The sequence below is a fragment of the Curcuma longa genome, chromosome 3 (assembly GCF_044706935.1).
Source record: "Curcuma longa cultivar G26 ecotype Majalengka, Jawa Barat chromosome 3, ITB_CL_G26_1.1, whole genome shotgun sequence".
Taxonomy (NCBI): domain Eukaryota; kingdom Viridiplantae; phylum Streptophyta; class Magnoliopsida; order Zingiberales; family Zingiberaceae; genus Curcuma; species Curcuma longa.
The window spans coordinates 11,808,103-11,822,710 of NC_133863.1; the positions used below are offsets into that span (position 1 = coordinate 11,808,103).

The window sequence follows — 14,608 nt, forward strand, 5'->3', positions numbered from 1 at the left end:
ACAAAACATATGAGAGAGTCATGGAGGGATTTCAGACCTCAGAATCTCATTGATAGTCCAAAAACATATGATTTTTTTTACCAGGAACATGCACATAAATATACATACTGAAGTTGCTCCAAATGTGGCAGTGAACACTGGGATTTGATAGTTGATGTTTTGAGAGTGTTTTTGTGTGTGTGCGCGCGCAAATAAAACTCCAAAACTATAAAAGAATATCAAAATTCATCTAACTTTCTAGGCGAATCTCCAGAGAATTTATTATGGACCAGAAACCTGGTGTAGAGTTCCCTGTTTGTCACCAAGTAGAAAACTTGGTTTGGAGTTAAAAGGCACTTCTCTACAACCCTGATTGGGAGGAAGATTTATTTCCAAAACTCAGCATTCTCAAGGAATATTCTTATAGTTCTTGGAGTGCTTGATTCAAAATCTTTCGAGACTCACCTACGCGCATATAGATTGTTGAGTGTACAGACCATGAACTGCGTCCAAGGGTTGCTGCTGTTTGCTTCTTCTCTTTGAGACAATGGAAAATCCTTCAGTGTCCTGGTTTTGAATCTTCTCTGTACGTTTCGTTGATCCATGATTATGGGGTTGAGAACCATGACCTGGATTAGCTACACTAGTAGTATTATTCCCTGTACTTGTTCTATTATGTTTAGGTGTGTTGACGGTGTCCTGAGCTTCAGCTGGGGACCTGAAACCATCTCTTACGGACTTAAAAATGAAGCTGAGCAGAATTTGCCTTGCAAGTTCAGTCCTCTTCAAAGTTGCCAAACTCTCCATCGCTCTACATTTCTCTTGCAAATCTTGTCCTCCATTAAGTTGAGTCCTCTTGATATTTCCTTCATCAGAAACTATATCAGTTTCCAATTTATCTTCCTCAAGAACTATAGAAGTTCCATCATTGGAATTGTTCCCTTCAGTTGTAGGAATTTGTGATTCAGGAATAGCATCAGAGTGATCTTGTTGTTCCAAAACTTTTACAGGCACAAATTCAGCTGCATGAGGGTTCATGATGGTAGACGTAGGTCTGCTTCTGTTTGTAAAGACTTTCTGGGTGTTGGAATGGAAAGGTTTCCTTCGGGAAGAATGAACTGTCCTGTAGTACAGTCTTGATCTTGGACCACATGGTACTCTGGAATTAACAGATTGAGTTGAGGGAATTTCTAAGGATCGAGTCATCATCTGTTGAGAAACTCTCAAGTCATAATATCCTCTGGTAGCAACTGAGTTATATGGATGAGACATAGACAATAATGATCCTGGATTGAAAGGAGGAGCTGAAGCCGAAAGTTTACTCCCATTCGTTGTTTCTATCTTAGTTGTCAATTCCTGATTTGTATCAGTGTCCATTTTTTCGGTTGAATTTGATGTGTTCCCATCACTTGATTGAGCCTCCCTTTCGCTATCATTGCTCAATGTTTCTTCTTGTGAGGCATTTTCTTGTTTCTTGATTTCGTCCTCTGAAATCTCTACAAAGTCAGGGTTTTCCTTTGGGTCACCACTTTCATTCTCTTCCTCTTGCTCCAATTTTGACATCAGAAGTGTTCCTGGTGGTGAAATTGCTACGTCTTTGTAAGACACAAACTTTGAAGGGACAATGGCAAGCCTAGAATAGCCGCTGACTTTATCGGTTTGTTCTGCAGCAATATCAGCTTCAAGGGTCTTAATGAGTGATTTATTTGTATCATCTCCACTATTTGAGCTTCCTGTTGTCAAACCTTTTTCCATGTAAGAAGCATCAACTGCAGTAGTTCTGGTTGGTAATTTTGGTGATGATGGCAAACGTTTCTTAAAACCAGCAGTTGCAAAGCTTGCTGACTGCAAGTTGTTTAATGTTTCTTTAGAGGCATTTGCCCTTTTGGAGCGAAAACTTCTTCTCGTGTATCCAGAACGTCCTTTTGAGGTCGCCTCTTGCCAACCTTCTTCAGCAGATTCGGCAGGAGACATTGCATCTTCCTGTCTGATATCACTAAGGACTACACTGTTGTGCTCTTTTGAATTATCTGAATGATTGTCATTCTCATTTCTCACCTGATTCGATTCTTCTTTTACAGAATCAATGTGTGATAATTCTCCTTTAGTTTGAGCATCTTCTATGAATTTGATGGATTGTTCATGACTGGGTCTGCTGTTCTGCATCAGTTAATAATGTGAATTTTCCACTGAGAATAAATTCAAGAAAAGTAGATAGGAAACTGAAGAAACTCAAAGATAACCAACTCAAAATTATCAATGAAGTTCAATGGTTATCTCAAGGAACAAGTGAAGCAATGAATAGATTTTGCCACTGAAGAGAGATCATACGATCCATTTAATTTGCAATATATTTCATATATATCATTCTTGTAGGCACACGACAGTAACCTCTTCTTGTGATTTACTAATTTAACATGTCATGATGATAGAATGACAACCATCAAATCTCATGTACATAAGACACAAGGAAAACTCATTTAAGCAAATAATTCATCACAATTAAGGTGGAAGAGAATGAGCAACGTCCTAGAACATAAGGTAAATATGTATATTTGGTCATTTTCCATGTTCATTTAGTTCTGTAGTTTCTTATTGTTGGCACTGACGAGAATGTCTGGCATGTTGAATTAAATTAGTTGGATGAACTGTGCTTGTCTGAACTGGAATTTGTGTACCAAATAAAATAATTGTCAGGATCATATAAGCAAGTAGGCAACTTCCTTACTGGAGGTCAGAAACTCCCTACAAGTTCACAACTCCAGAATGCTAACTTATATAGAGGTGAATTATTTCTGACAACTCCAAAAAAAATAAAAATTAGAAATTGCTCTACAAATCCCACGATTAGCTTAGAAGCATGAGTTTATTTAATTTACTGGAATGCTCCTGTAAATATATTGGAGAAAATACTTACCTTTGAATTTCCTTGTTTTTTTCTCCTGTCTCTTTCTTTTGAATCTTGATCAGGGTTTATGTAGTCAAGTAGATCTGAAACACTGTGAAATGAATGTTCACATTCAGGAATGCAACATTCTGGATAAGGATCAATGATAACACTTTCTTTTTTTTTTACCTCAGATGACCTTTGCTAGCAATTGACGCATCAGGCTTTGGGATGCCTCTTCGAATGGCTTCTTGTTGTTCCAAAGCTTTTGATTCAAAGTATTCAAGCCATGTAGCAGCATCCTGCATTAAACCACATATCTTTCATTTTGTAGATTGATCAAATTGAAATATGCATTATATAACATACAAATTAAGCAAGTGCAACCTGAGTGCGAAGATCCTCTGGTCCAAGTTTGGCTTGAAGAATTTGCAATGTGGTTTGCTCATGTTGCACACTGAGTGTATAGGCCTCCATCATTGAGAGGGCAATCGCAATAGCATGGTAGCTTGCAGCAGTCTACACAAATTCAATAGATACCGTGATTATAGTTCCAGCTGACAGCTGAAATGTAATTCTAACATTGTATAATTCATTAGCCAGTAGATCAAATATATGAGATGTTCCAGCATTTGGCAAATTAATCATGTAGGTGTACTTGATTTTTCTTTCTTATTGGATAGAAAGAGGATATTTTATGATGAAGAAACTCAACCATCACAATTATGAATTACTATCAGGGGGGTTCAGAGAGAGAGAGACCTGTATGTGATCAGGCCCTAGTAACCTTTTATTGCATTTCAGGGCCTCGTGTAGGTATCTAAGTGCAACATTGACATTTCCCATTCCCTCTTCCATCATTGCGACATTTATATACGTTGCAGCAGAATTTGGATGTGAAAGTCCACACGAGAAGTGAAGAAGATAAAGTGCACGTTTTACATACCTGCAGATGCATAAGTCAGACCCAGTATATGTTTAGTTCAGGAAAAAAAATATAAAAAATTTCATATTAAGGGAAAGATAACTTCGATATAAAATTTATCATACTGTTAACTGTTTATTTTGTGAAAGACAAATATGGACATATTTGTTCAAAGGTAACATCTTTTTGGCTTGCATTATATTTCAATCTGGTCCAAGGCTCATACCTACTTTTGCTTGAAGGAAAAAAAAATGATAAATATTCGATGACAATATTGTTGAACCTACAAAAGTACAGCTGTGTTCTATAATCTCCACTTAAAACTAGTCCATTAATTAAGCAAAGAGTACAAAGACAAAAGCAAATATTCAATAAAGAATATGATCTTAATTCTGAATGCTCAAGTGTTTTCTCAAATTGTTCATGTCCAAATGAATGTATATTGTTTAAGACTTACTTCAAAGCCAATTCGTTGTGTTGGAGACGGTAGTAGAAAACAGAAAGATCCCCATAACTTTTCATGGTATCTGGATGGTCGAGTCCAAGCTCCCTCTCATTAATGTCTAGTGCCTTCTGTTGATATATAGTTGCCTATGGAGACCAAAGTATGGTTATACTGCGGACTACATAACAAATGCACATAAAAGACCAATCTAATTACACTATTTACACTATTAATGACTCTTCACAGCTTGATAAATGCTAAATAATTGGCATCATTGCATTATATCAGCAGAAAATACTTTGATTAGACATTTATCTCTTTAGTTATATTCAAAATGCAGTAAAATTATGGAACAATGGGAAAAATCTATCAAAAACCTCAGGTCTCATCAACTACATATAATAAAACTTGTTCAAATGTAGTACCTGGTCAAAATCGCCTGTATGGTATAGCACTACTGCTAGGAGACTGTAGGCATTAGCAGTCAAGCGATGATATGAACCACAAATTGCTATCATTTTTGTAAGTGCCTTCAGTAACAAATACAATACAAAAAAATTAGGTGATTACCAAATGGTGATATAAGGATCAAAATAAATTTGGTCCATATCATATGCAATTTTCTGCAAAATACATAAATGTGTATGCATTAGATAAGAGTAATATTTTCCACCTTTGTTCCAAAGCTTACAGCAGCATCGAGCTTTCCTTTGTCCAAAGCTGCCTTTGATGACTCCAACAAGTTCCTACCATCAGCAGAAGATAAAACCACATGCTACAAGAAAAATAAATGATCCATTAGCAGTTTTCTTCATAAATGATCCAGAACAAAGTGGTAGTATCTGCAATGAAAAACTTTAATGACATACTTTGCACACAGGAACAATGCTGATAATATCAGACTTCTCAAATGGGTTTGGGGAGTCCATGTTATAATTTTTAGCAACCAACTCCAATCCCACCTGCATCATAAAATTTATGATTTACAGGTAACTCCTTGAGAACATCCTAGAAACCAATTGATACTTGATAGTGGAATATTAATTACCTGCTGGCAAAGGCCTCGTAGTATTACAAATTTACGTAAGTGGTTAAATTCATCTCTTATCTTCCAACCAAATCTTTTCAACAGGAAGGTCTGTATCCACCTTATTGTCAGATTAAGCTCACTAGTCATGTCACTGTGAAAATTTTCCATTTTTGGTGTACCCATTAAAATGTTCAAAGTTGCAGCAATGGCTGCTGGCAAATCAGGTAAATTCTCCACAGAAGCAATAACTGCACGAACTATGTACTTGAAAGCACGAATGACCATCTCGTGAATGCAAATTGACTGAATATGTGGGAGCTTTTCTGCAAGTTCAACCTGTAAGTTCAAGATGGCGATACTAAGCGGTACATCTTTGCACAAACCTTTAAGTATGCGGTGATTTCATGTTATATGATTAGTGATTCTCACCACTCTTCCTAAGGAACACATTCTAAGTCCTCGTATATGCATGAAATCAGTAAGAGTTCTTCCATCAACTGGAGAAAGCTCAAGAGATGCAAAATCTGCCACCTACATTAGTAGCAATTCCCATGATATACATAGTACTTAATGTAATTAAAGTAGAGTAATCTGTTTACCAAAGTCTAGCATTTAATATATTACCAGCTTTGGAAGTGCAATATCATCATAAAATTTATGTGCCATCTTGGTAAGCTCCTCTATCGACTGTTTCATGAGGGGAAAAAGAATTTGATTAGTGATTCCTTATTTACAACACTAAGTAATATAAGTTTGAGACAGAATTTGCTCATTGTCTTTACATGTAACTCTTCTATGAGATAATAAAAGTATCAAATCAAGACTTAAAAACTTTGTTATAACTTCTCCAGCTCAAGAAGTCACCGTGCTACCCTAGCAAAAAGGAATCTACTTTCTTACATACATGGATATATACATATCCCGTGAGGTCTACATTGAGCCCCACTGAAGTCAGAAAATATAAAATAGTGTAATTTAATATAGTACTCCTATAGAATTATATACACTTGCAACCATTATCAAAGATTTTTTTAGAATAATGATTGGTTCATTGGTATATCTTTCATTACTTATATATCTATACAAATAGTTTTTTTTTCTAGTTACAAGTGATCAAGATATAAAGGGTTCCTAGACCAAGTTAATCCATACAACAGTACTATTGAAAAACATTCACCTTGTCGATCCCACCATGACGAGGGATTGTCTTACATCCAATGTGATGCTGAGACACCTCGGGGTCAAAGACTAAAAAAAAAATCTAATGATTGAATTATTTTCATGTGCATTTTTAGATTTTTTTTGTCACTAACAAGTCTATTCATTTGATACATGATCAAAAGTTAATACTTATAAATATTCCTGAAGAATGACAAGAATGACATGTAATATTCATTGTTTTCTATTACCTGAATTTCAAAATTTTCTCTTTCTTCTGATTAAATTTTTTTTCTTAAAGAAATTCATCACCGTGCCATAATTTCATGTCTTCAAATATTCCTCATATTATAATTATATTGCCATATTTTTTAAGTATATTTTATACTTTGTTTTAACGCACATAGTTTTGTAAAAGAGAAAGAGGGGATTCAATTATTGAATAATTAAAGTTGTTATACAACATTCCATTAAAGTTGGTGAAATTAACAACTTCACTTATCAATTAATCAACATAAATAATTCTATAGTAGTTTCTAATTGCAATATAATCATATTAAATTGAATTTCAATTACAAAAATGAAAAATAAATTGTTAATCATATGCACTTAAAGATTTGGTACTTATTTTTAGAAAAATTACTTAATTTGAGTAGGATCAAGTATATTTCATTTGACTAGGTAAAAATATAAACACTTCACCCATATGAATAAATTCCATAAAAGGCATGGTCATATGTTCTTCAAGTCAATCTTTACTATTAGTTTTTAATTTATAATTTTATTCAAATAGTTTATTTAGTAAGAATTACTTCATTGGCTGTTCCGCACATAATTATTAGTTCAAATGTACAAGAATGTACATATAAGAGCTTTATAATAAATATTTTGCACCAATATATATGTATATATATGTTTACCTTTTTATGGAGTCCTGTTTCTGAATCTTTCAAAAAGTTGAACGCTTCTTCGGATAGGAGTTTCCTTAGTTGTTCCTCCTGGTCCAATTCATGCTGCTTCAACTCTTCAAAATTAGCTGTTTCTCTTGCAAGGTTGTTGCCAGAATTTGTACCTTCATTCTCATCTTTCTTATCTGCATTCCTTGTCTTCTTTTTTAACTTTTTTAACTTTTCAAACTTCTTCCCTAGTCCTTTGATAACAGGTTCATCCGAACTATCTGTGCTATTGCCTTTCGGTTCAGTACTTTCTAATGCACCCTTTTGCTGCAAGTGCTGCAACCAGCAAGCACCGAGCTCCCATCTGATATACCTCTCCTTACATACAGATAACGTTTCTAACGTTTGTAAGCTATCACTAATAACTTTTCTTACTAATGACTTTGCAGCTTTGACACCATTCAAGTTGGAAACAGAAGATTGGCATCCCCCTGCTGATTCTGTATGTGATGACAATGGTAGCAAAACCCTCAAGCTGCAAATATACTTAACAATGTTGATTTCAAAGTAGAGGAAGCTACAAAATACTAACAATAGAAAATTATCTACGAAAAACAAACAAAAAAATCAGAAATATGCAATCTTTTGGAAAAATTAATAATAAAAGAAAAAATACAGAAAAAAAATCATGATGAAACTTCATTTATGATGCATTAGGAACACAGGAAACACTAAAAGTAAAATCCAATCCTGTGGTATTTACACTTTTTGACATGACAAGAATTGAATTTATTTTTTTTTAATTTCAAGGTCTTTGATTTTAAAATCTCAATACAATGATCAAAGCATCGGCACTTAAATGCTAAAGGAGTGACTCTTCAGTCAAACAAAGTTTAGAAATAAACCTGTTGATATTCAAAGCATTGGCACCTCCTTCTGGTTGGTCATCTTCATCAATGCTATTTGGTTGTGGAAGAACAATACTCTCTTTTGCATTGCTATTTACTTCCTCACAGTGTAAAACAGTAACTGTGGCAGTATAGCCACAATGTTTAACTATGACAACGCCTAAAGCTCTAGTATCCTGCAAAACAAGTACCTCAGCTCAGTGATTACTACAGATGAAGTAGTTGGTAATGTTCATAAAGTGAAAATCTTACTTTTATAGCAACATTTTCGTCTGCAGTCAATCCTTTCAGAAGATTCCTTGTGGCGACCTCCTTAACAGAAAGCTTAAGTAATTGACTTCCATCAATTTTGTCCTCTGATTTCATACTAGCATTATTGTGATCCCGTCTTACAACTATTTTAAAATCCCCTATTTGTTCTTCATATAGGTTTAAGCCTTGTGAAGTAGAAAAATCTCTTTTGTTCATGATACCTTGAATTGTTGAGACAGCTTTAAAAATTACTGTGTTAACAAATACGTTGTGTAGTAAAAATGCCTTTCTATCACGGATCAACCTTTCCTCTTCAGTTTTACATGGAATCTTTGCCAATGACAAGAACTCTGCTGCCCATGGTCTATGGACATTCTTATCATCTCTGCCATAACCACCACAATTTCCTCCCCATTTCTTATCTTCCACAGGCAGAGAATGACACGTCAGAGAAGAGTCCACAAAAATAGGAGGCACGAGCCATGTATTTGCACGAAATCCATATGGCAGATTACCGAACTGAAAATTTGTGAAAAGGAAAAAATATATGTACTTTAGAAGGAAAGTTCTACAAGAAAATAAAGCAACTTTTAGTTTTTGATGCCATAATAGAAATAGATTGGGAGTCTAGACCTTGTTATGTTCAACAAAACTTCTCATCAATGCATCGTATGCCTGAAATTGATTGGTGATACAAGTGTTAGCAACAATTATTTGCTAAATTAAACAGAAGAAATCCTCCAAATATGGCACTAAAAGAAGACAATTATAAAAAAATCAGATCAAGATATATATGGAAACCTACAAGTAGGAAGAAAGACATTTAGCAAGAAACAGAGTTGTTGGTATTATATGCGATGAAATTGTGGAGTTACTTACATTTGAAAATGAACTGCTAAGCTGCTGTAACAAATCCACAAGGGAATGACATAATACAGAATGTTTTCCAGTAGTATAAAACCCTTTGACTGAAGCCACCACATTTATTAACTTACCATTACAAACTTTAACCTGCAAAACCGCAGTAAATCCTTTATAGTGAGATCAAAATGATTTCAAGCTCAATTGATGGTAAGAGGCTCAAACTGTACAAACAATAAATGGCGTCATTCAACTCAAAGAGGAAATAATCAATTATTTCACAGTGTAATTTCATATATCTGTACATAACCATTTTTGTCCTTACTCTCCCAAATGACATCAAAGTTGCCAAATCGAGGTTTGTACCATACATCACTTTGGTGAATTTTTAAGTCATCAAAGTAAAGCAACATAAATAATCATTGAATTTATACAGAGTTCCATAGAAGATCAATAAATAAGCAAGGACGAAATACATAAATGGTTGTCATAGATTTCGATTGTGGCGATCTACCATAAAAAAGGAATGTAGCTTTTCAGCAGTTTTTTGCAGGTTTCCACAATCATTGAGGCTATTTTCATATTGAAGCATATGGTGAACTAAAAGATTCCACGAATACTTTTTAACATTATTCATTACAGAGTATAATATTCTAACATTAGTGGAACCAAGTCATGCAGCTCATTGTTAATGAATCAATTCATCAAACAGTTCACATTATTGAGAATGCCTGATGCAAATCACCTCTAGTTCGAAAAAATCGCCTTCCTGCCTCTCCCGTGCAATTCCTTCTTCACGTCTCCTTAGAACTGCAAATAACGGGAAAAAAAGGAAAGGAAAAGCAAACTTAGAATCCCCTTTTAAAAAAAAAAGGAATCCAAGAAAATGAGAATGCGGATGAAGGAAAATTTACACAGAATTGGAGAACTGAGATGGGAGAAGGAGAAGAAATCATAGAAATCGGCGAGCTTAGGAGGCACGTGGATCGCCGCCATGTCGAACTTGTCGGAAATGGCAGGAAGTGTAGCTTCCAGGATCGGATCAGTAATTGGGCGGGAGGCATTAAGAGGCTGCTGCTGATGTTGATGCTGCTTGTGCTTTCCGAAAGCTGTGGTGCAGGCTACGATGTCCAACAACCTTCGTACGTGCGCAACGGCCTGCTGCTCTGTGGCGTACTTCTCTGCACGGGTAGAGAACTATCAGAGGATGCCAATCAAGTTAGTCTTTAGTTTTTTTTTTTTTTAAGAATGCAATAAAAAAAATTTGTAGGCAGTTTAGCTGGGGCATAAAATTTTCTGTAATTTACTCAAGAACCCACTTAAGTTTCTTAAATATTCAAATCATAAGTTCAGCCAATTGCCTGCAATTTTAAAGATATCTCAATTGTTTGTTCAAGAGCTAGCTAGTCGAACAAGCACCAGACAAAGGGCAAAAGGAGACAAACGGTACAATAATTAAAAAAAATAAAGTTTATAATTTAATTTGAGTATTAAAAAATTTACATGATTCAGGTGCAGCATTATCAAAATGTCAACTTCACATGATTGCTACCTGAAAGTTGCTGTCTGACTAAACCTATTGCCCATTCACTATCCAGTGGCGTTCTTTTCGGTCCATTGGAGGACGGAAAAGAAAAGTCAACCGAGACAATACCATTTCCACTTGCTTGCTACGTTCAACGTTCAGAGGCGGCTAAAGCTTAATTAATATAATAATTATGTAGTGCAACAGCGTAAAGAATTGGACCGAAAGCTCTGAATTGACTTCACGATGAGCCCGATGGAATTTCCAATGACGTGCAGCTAAAAATTTCCAATGGAAATAGACCCATTGAAACAGTCAAATAGAAATATAAGGCAGGTTGAATTCATATTTTCGATTGAAGTCCGAGCTGTAAGATTGGTCGTTAGTGCGGATGAAGGAAACACGGTCCAGGAAGCCATTGATTGGAAAAGGACAAGCATATATATATATATATAGTACAAAGTGTTGAGCTTGAATTGCCTATTTGATGGCGACGCCATGGGATTTGATGTGCACGAGGATCTCATTGAGAGTCTCGGCGACAAAGTCTAGGCTGACCATTTAATGCAATAAACACGCATCCAAATTTTGGACCCGCAAAATAATTCTACTCGTGAAAAAGGCTAGGCCAGTGTGTGCGATCGTGAATCACTTAAAGGGCAATTCGATGCGAACTTTTCGCCAACGTGAAATTCCACAAAGTCACACAGCAATTATTAATGTATGAAACACCTTTATCAGTCGTGTATCAGTAGGGCACACAGGACTTTCCCGAACTATGAGGAAATGCGAAGTAACTGGATCCAAAAAAGATATCTGATATCTTGGAACAAAGCTGAATGGACCCAAATTATCAATCAGCAAGCTAACGATGGCACCAACTGGAGTTTTTATCACTATCCGTTGTTGAACTCAGAATATTCCATTCCGTAGTTTCTTCAGGCAAGCTAGATTCCCTCAAGTCTAATTTGTCTCACACGAGTCTGATTTTGGGATGGAGCAAAGGTTGAGTGCCGAATTGGCAACCTAATGGGCAAAGAACAGAGGAGCAATATTCTGGAGAACATAAGATCGCGACATTGTAGTGGGTGCGGTAGATAACATCTACCGCTTCTGTCGTGAAAGAAAAAAAATGTTCAAAGTGGACATGTGGATTGGAATTTTTCAGTTTTGTCTTCCGACTCAATGGGTTCAATTGGCTGGTCTAATAATCCAATTCACACTAGAAATTAAGAGTCACAGTTCAGCAAAAGGTAGAATCCGCTCATCCCAGCGGCCTCACAATGTCGGCTCCATGATCACCTATAAGGAAGTAAATTGAGAAGCTACAGTTGGCCATGACGGAAGAGGACCCTTGCCTATTTAAATAATTCTACGTCGTAACCAACTCACCTATACCCCATGTAAAAATTAAGAGTCACAGGGGCATTGATGATTAACAAATAGAGATATTTAATGCTACTCTTGTGTTTATATGTAGCTCTGACAACACTCATGGTTCAGTTATGACATTTTGAAGGACATCTGATTGGTAAACCAGTATTTAAACTCCTCCGGTTGCTTCACGAATTTATGAAGCTAAATTAATATGCAACTTTATATACGAAAGCAAACAAAGAGGCATACAAGGAAAATCATAAGAGTATTTTAAAGAAAAAGAAATCAAGATTCCAACAGATTCAGAAACCTGTCACGGAGTCATGGCAAAGGTAAAATAAAGCATACTCTATTATCTTAACTAGCTTATCTTTCTATATATTAGAGCTACACCAACTTGGATCCTAAATGATTTGAACCTCAATTGTTATCATAATTATGCAAAGTTTGATGTGCCGGAAAGATAATGTAGTTGGAATGTTCACAACCAAAATCAGGTAAATTATAAGTGAGGTGAACACACCCTACCATAAAGATTTTAGTTAAATGATGGTCCTCACTAGCTGCAATTATTAGAGCTATCTCAAAACTTAACGCTCCTACCTCAACAATTTTTTTTCCAAAAATTAAAACAAATAAAAATCACTCCAATTTAAGGCTCGAGGAGAGTAATTTTTATTCGATCATAAATGAATATAAAATGTAATAAGTTAATAAAGAAAACTAGTCAGTCACCAACCTTCCACCATTCTTAGAACGCAGGGTTTGAGCGACACGATTTCCACGGCGTCGTTCAATCGCTGCCCACGTGCCTGTCACATGTAAATTTATAATCAAATAAATCAGCAAGTTCGTTTCATCTGCAGTTCTACTGAGTTCGTTCTGCTTCTATCAACATGGCGAACAAAAAAGAAACGATGAACAAAAAGGAAAAGGGCCAGTTCCATCTCTTCGTTTCCTAAATCTGTTAAAGGTTTTAATTAGTACCGCGTGCAACAAGGAGTAATTGGTGAGATGGCAAGTCTCCACATTGGATCCCAGCAGCCTTCTCACATCCAGTATCCTATCACTGGAAATTCCCTTCATAAATCAACGACAAACCAACAACAGCGTCAGTCGAACAGATTCGAATCGCTTTCGCTAAAGAGGATGCGCGTCCCTCCGTTTAAAAGGCAAACATGAATTTAAAGGAAAAGTTTCTCAATCACTCTTCCCCAAGACGGAATATAATTGTCGAGTGAATGAGTGAATGCATGAAGCAGAAGTACCTTGAGTGTCAGCTGGGATTCATAGGGCGTGACCACCGTCACATCCACAACACTAGGCACAGCTGCAAATAGGCAAACAACCATGGAAGGCGGATATTCCCAATTAACCAAACAAAATCCAAAAAAAAAAAAAACAAAAACAACAATACAAACAAATCAGATACGCACTCTTCTCTTCCTTCTTCTTCCTTTCAGATTTGCCTCTGTTTCCTCTACCGCGGCCAGACTTGGGCGCCATGAGAGGACCTTCTCAGATGCGCAAACCGCCGTTCTCTGCACAGAACACCAATCTGGAGAAGAAGAAGAAGAAGGAGATGGAAGATGAGTCGGTGAAGAGGATAGCGAGATAGGATAAGGGAGCGCTAGTATTCCCGCTTCACGGATTGCGCTCCAATCCTGGCCTCTTCTCTCTCTCTCTCTCTCTCTCTCTCTCTCTCTCTCTCTCTTGGGGATTCTTCGATGGCGGGGCCTTTTTATGCTACGGCGACCGCAAGGGGCGTTCTCGCTGGGGTGTGGTGCTGGAGCGTGGAGCCCACGGCAACTGGACGAGGGGCGGGGGACGGACGACGAGGAGGGCGCCACGTAGCAGACCGGCCGATCGGCTTGTTTTTGCGGCCGTTGGGACGCAGAGGGAAAACGGACCAATCCGGGGAGTGCATTTGGTAGACGTCACGTGCTACGAGGAAGGCTTTAAAAAATAGGTCACGTGTCTGGCGGAGGGTAAGTAACTGCGTTCCTCACTAGTTACCAACGGTGGGGCCCGCGATGTCGGTAGCGGTTGCGACCCACCTTTTCAAATAAAATAAAGAATCGTGGTTAATCATCAGAATCAACCAACCGATACAATCCATCAGAAATCAGTTTTCCCACTTTTGTGCATCCATAATTTGTAAAATAAACAAATTTTTTTACAAAAAAATAGACGGATGAACTAATGCAATTTTTAAATTTTAATATCTCATGCAATAATTGTACTAATTGTTCCACCCTATGTTTTTTTATTTGAATTTTATATTAATATTAATTTCTCCCTGAATAAAAATAGAAGGATTTTATTGTGCACTATATATATTATTTTTTATAAATAATATAAAATT

General features: G+C 36.4%; 1 protein-coding gene across 1 annotated transcript; it reads right to left on the minus strand.

Annotated features, from left to right (window-relative positions):
- Positions 1–224: 224 nt before the first annotated feature.
- On the minus strand, positions 225–13,913 carry LOC141823331 (protein REDUCED CHLOROPLAST COVERAGE 3-like). The gene is made up of 23 exons (XM_074710604.1): positions 13,680–13,913; positions 13,512–13,573; positions 13,231–13,323; positions 12,983–13,055; positions 10,256–10,522; positions 10,087–10,151; positions 9,360–9,491; positions 9,114–9,155; positions 8,481–8,999; positions 8,226–8,404; positions 7,345–7,855; positions 5,891–5,953; positions 5,696–5,797; positions 5,285–5,602; positions 5,106–5,198; positions 4,910–5,011; positions 4,662–4,766; positions 4,249–4,382; positions 3,629–3,812; positions 3,254–3,385; positions 3,056–3,168; positions 2,897–2,978; positions 225–2,139 (listed from the first exon to the last, which is right to left on the minus strand). The coding sequence occupies exons 1-23, from the start codon at positions 13,747–13,749 to the stop codon at positions 445–447; spliced, it is 5,136 nt and encodes a 1,711-aa protein (XP_074566705.1). The 5' UTR covers positions 13,750–13,913; the 3' UTR covers positions 225–444.
- Positions 13,914–14,608: the final 695 nt, after the last annotated feature.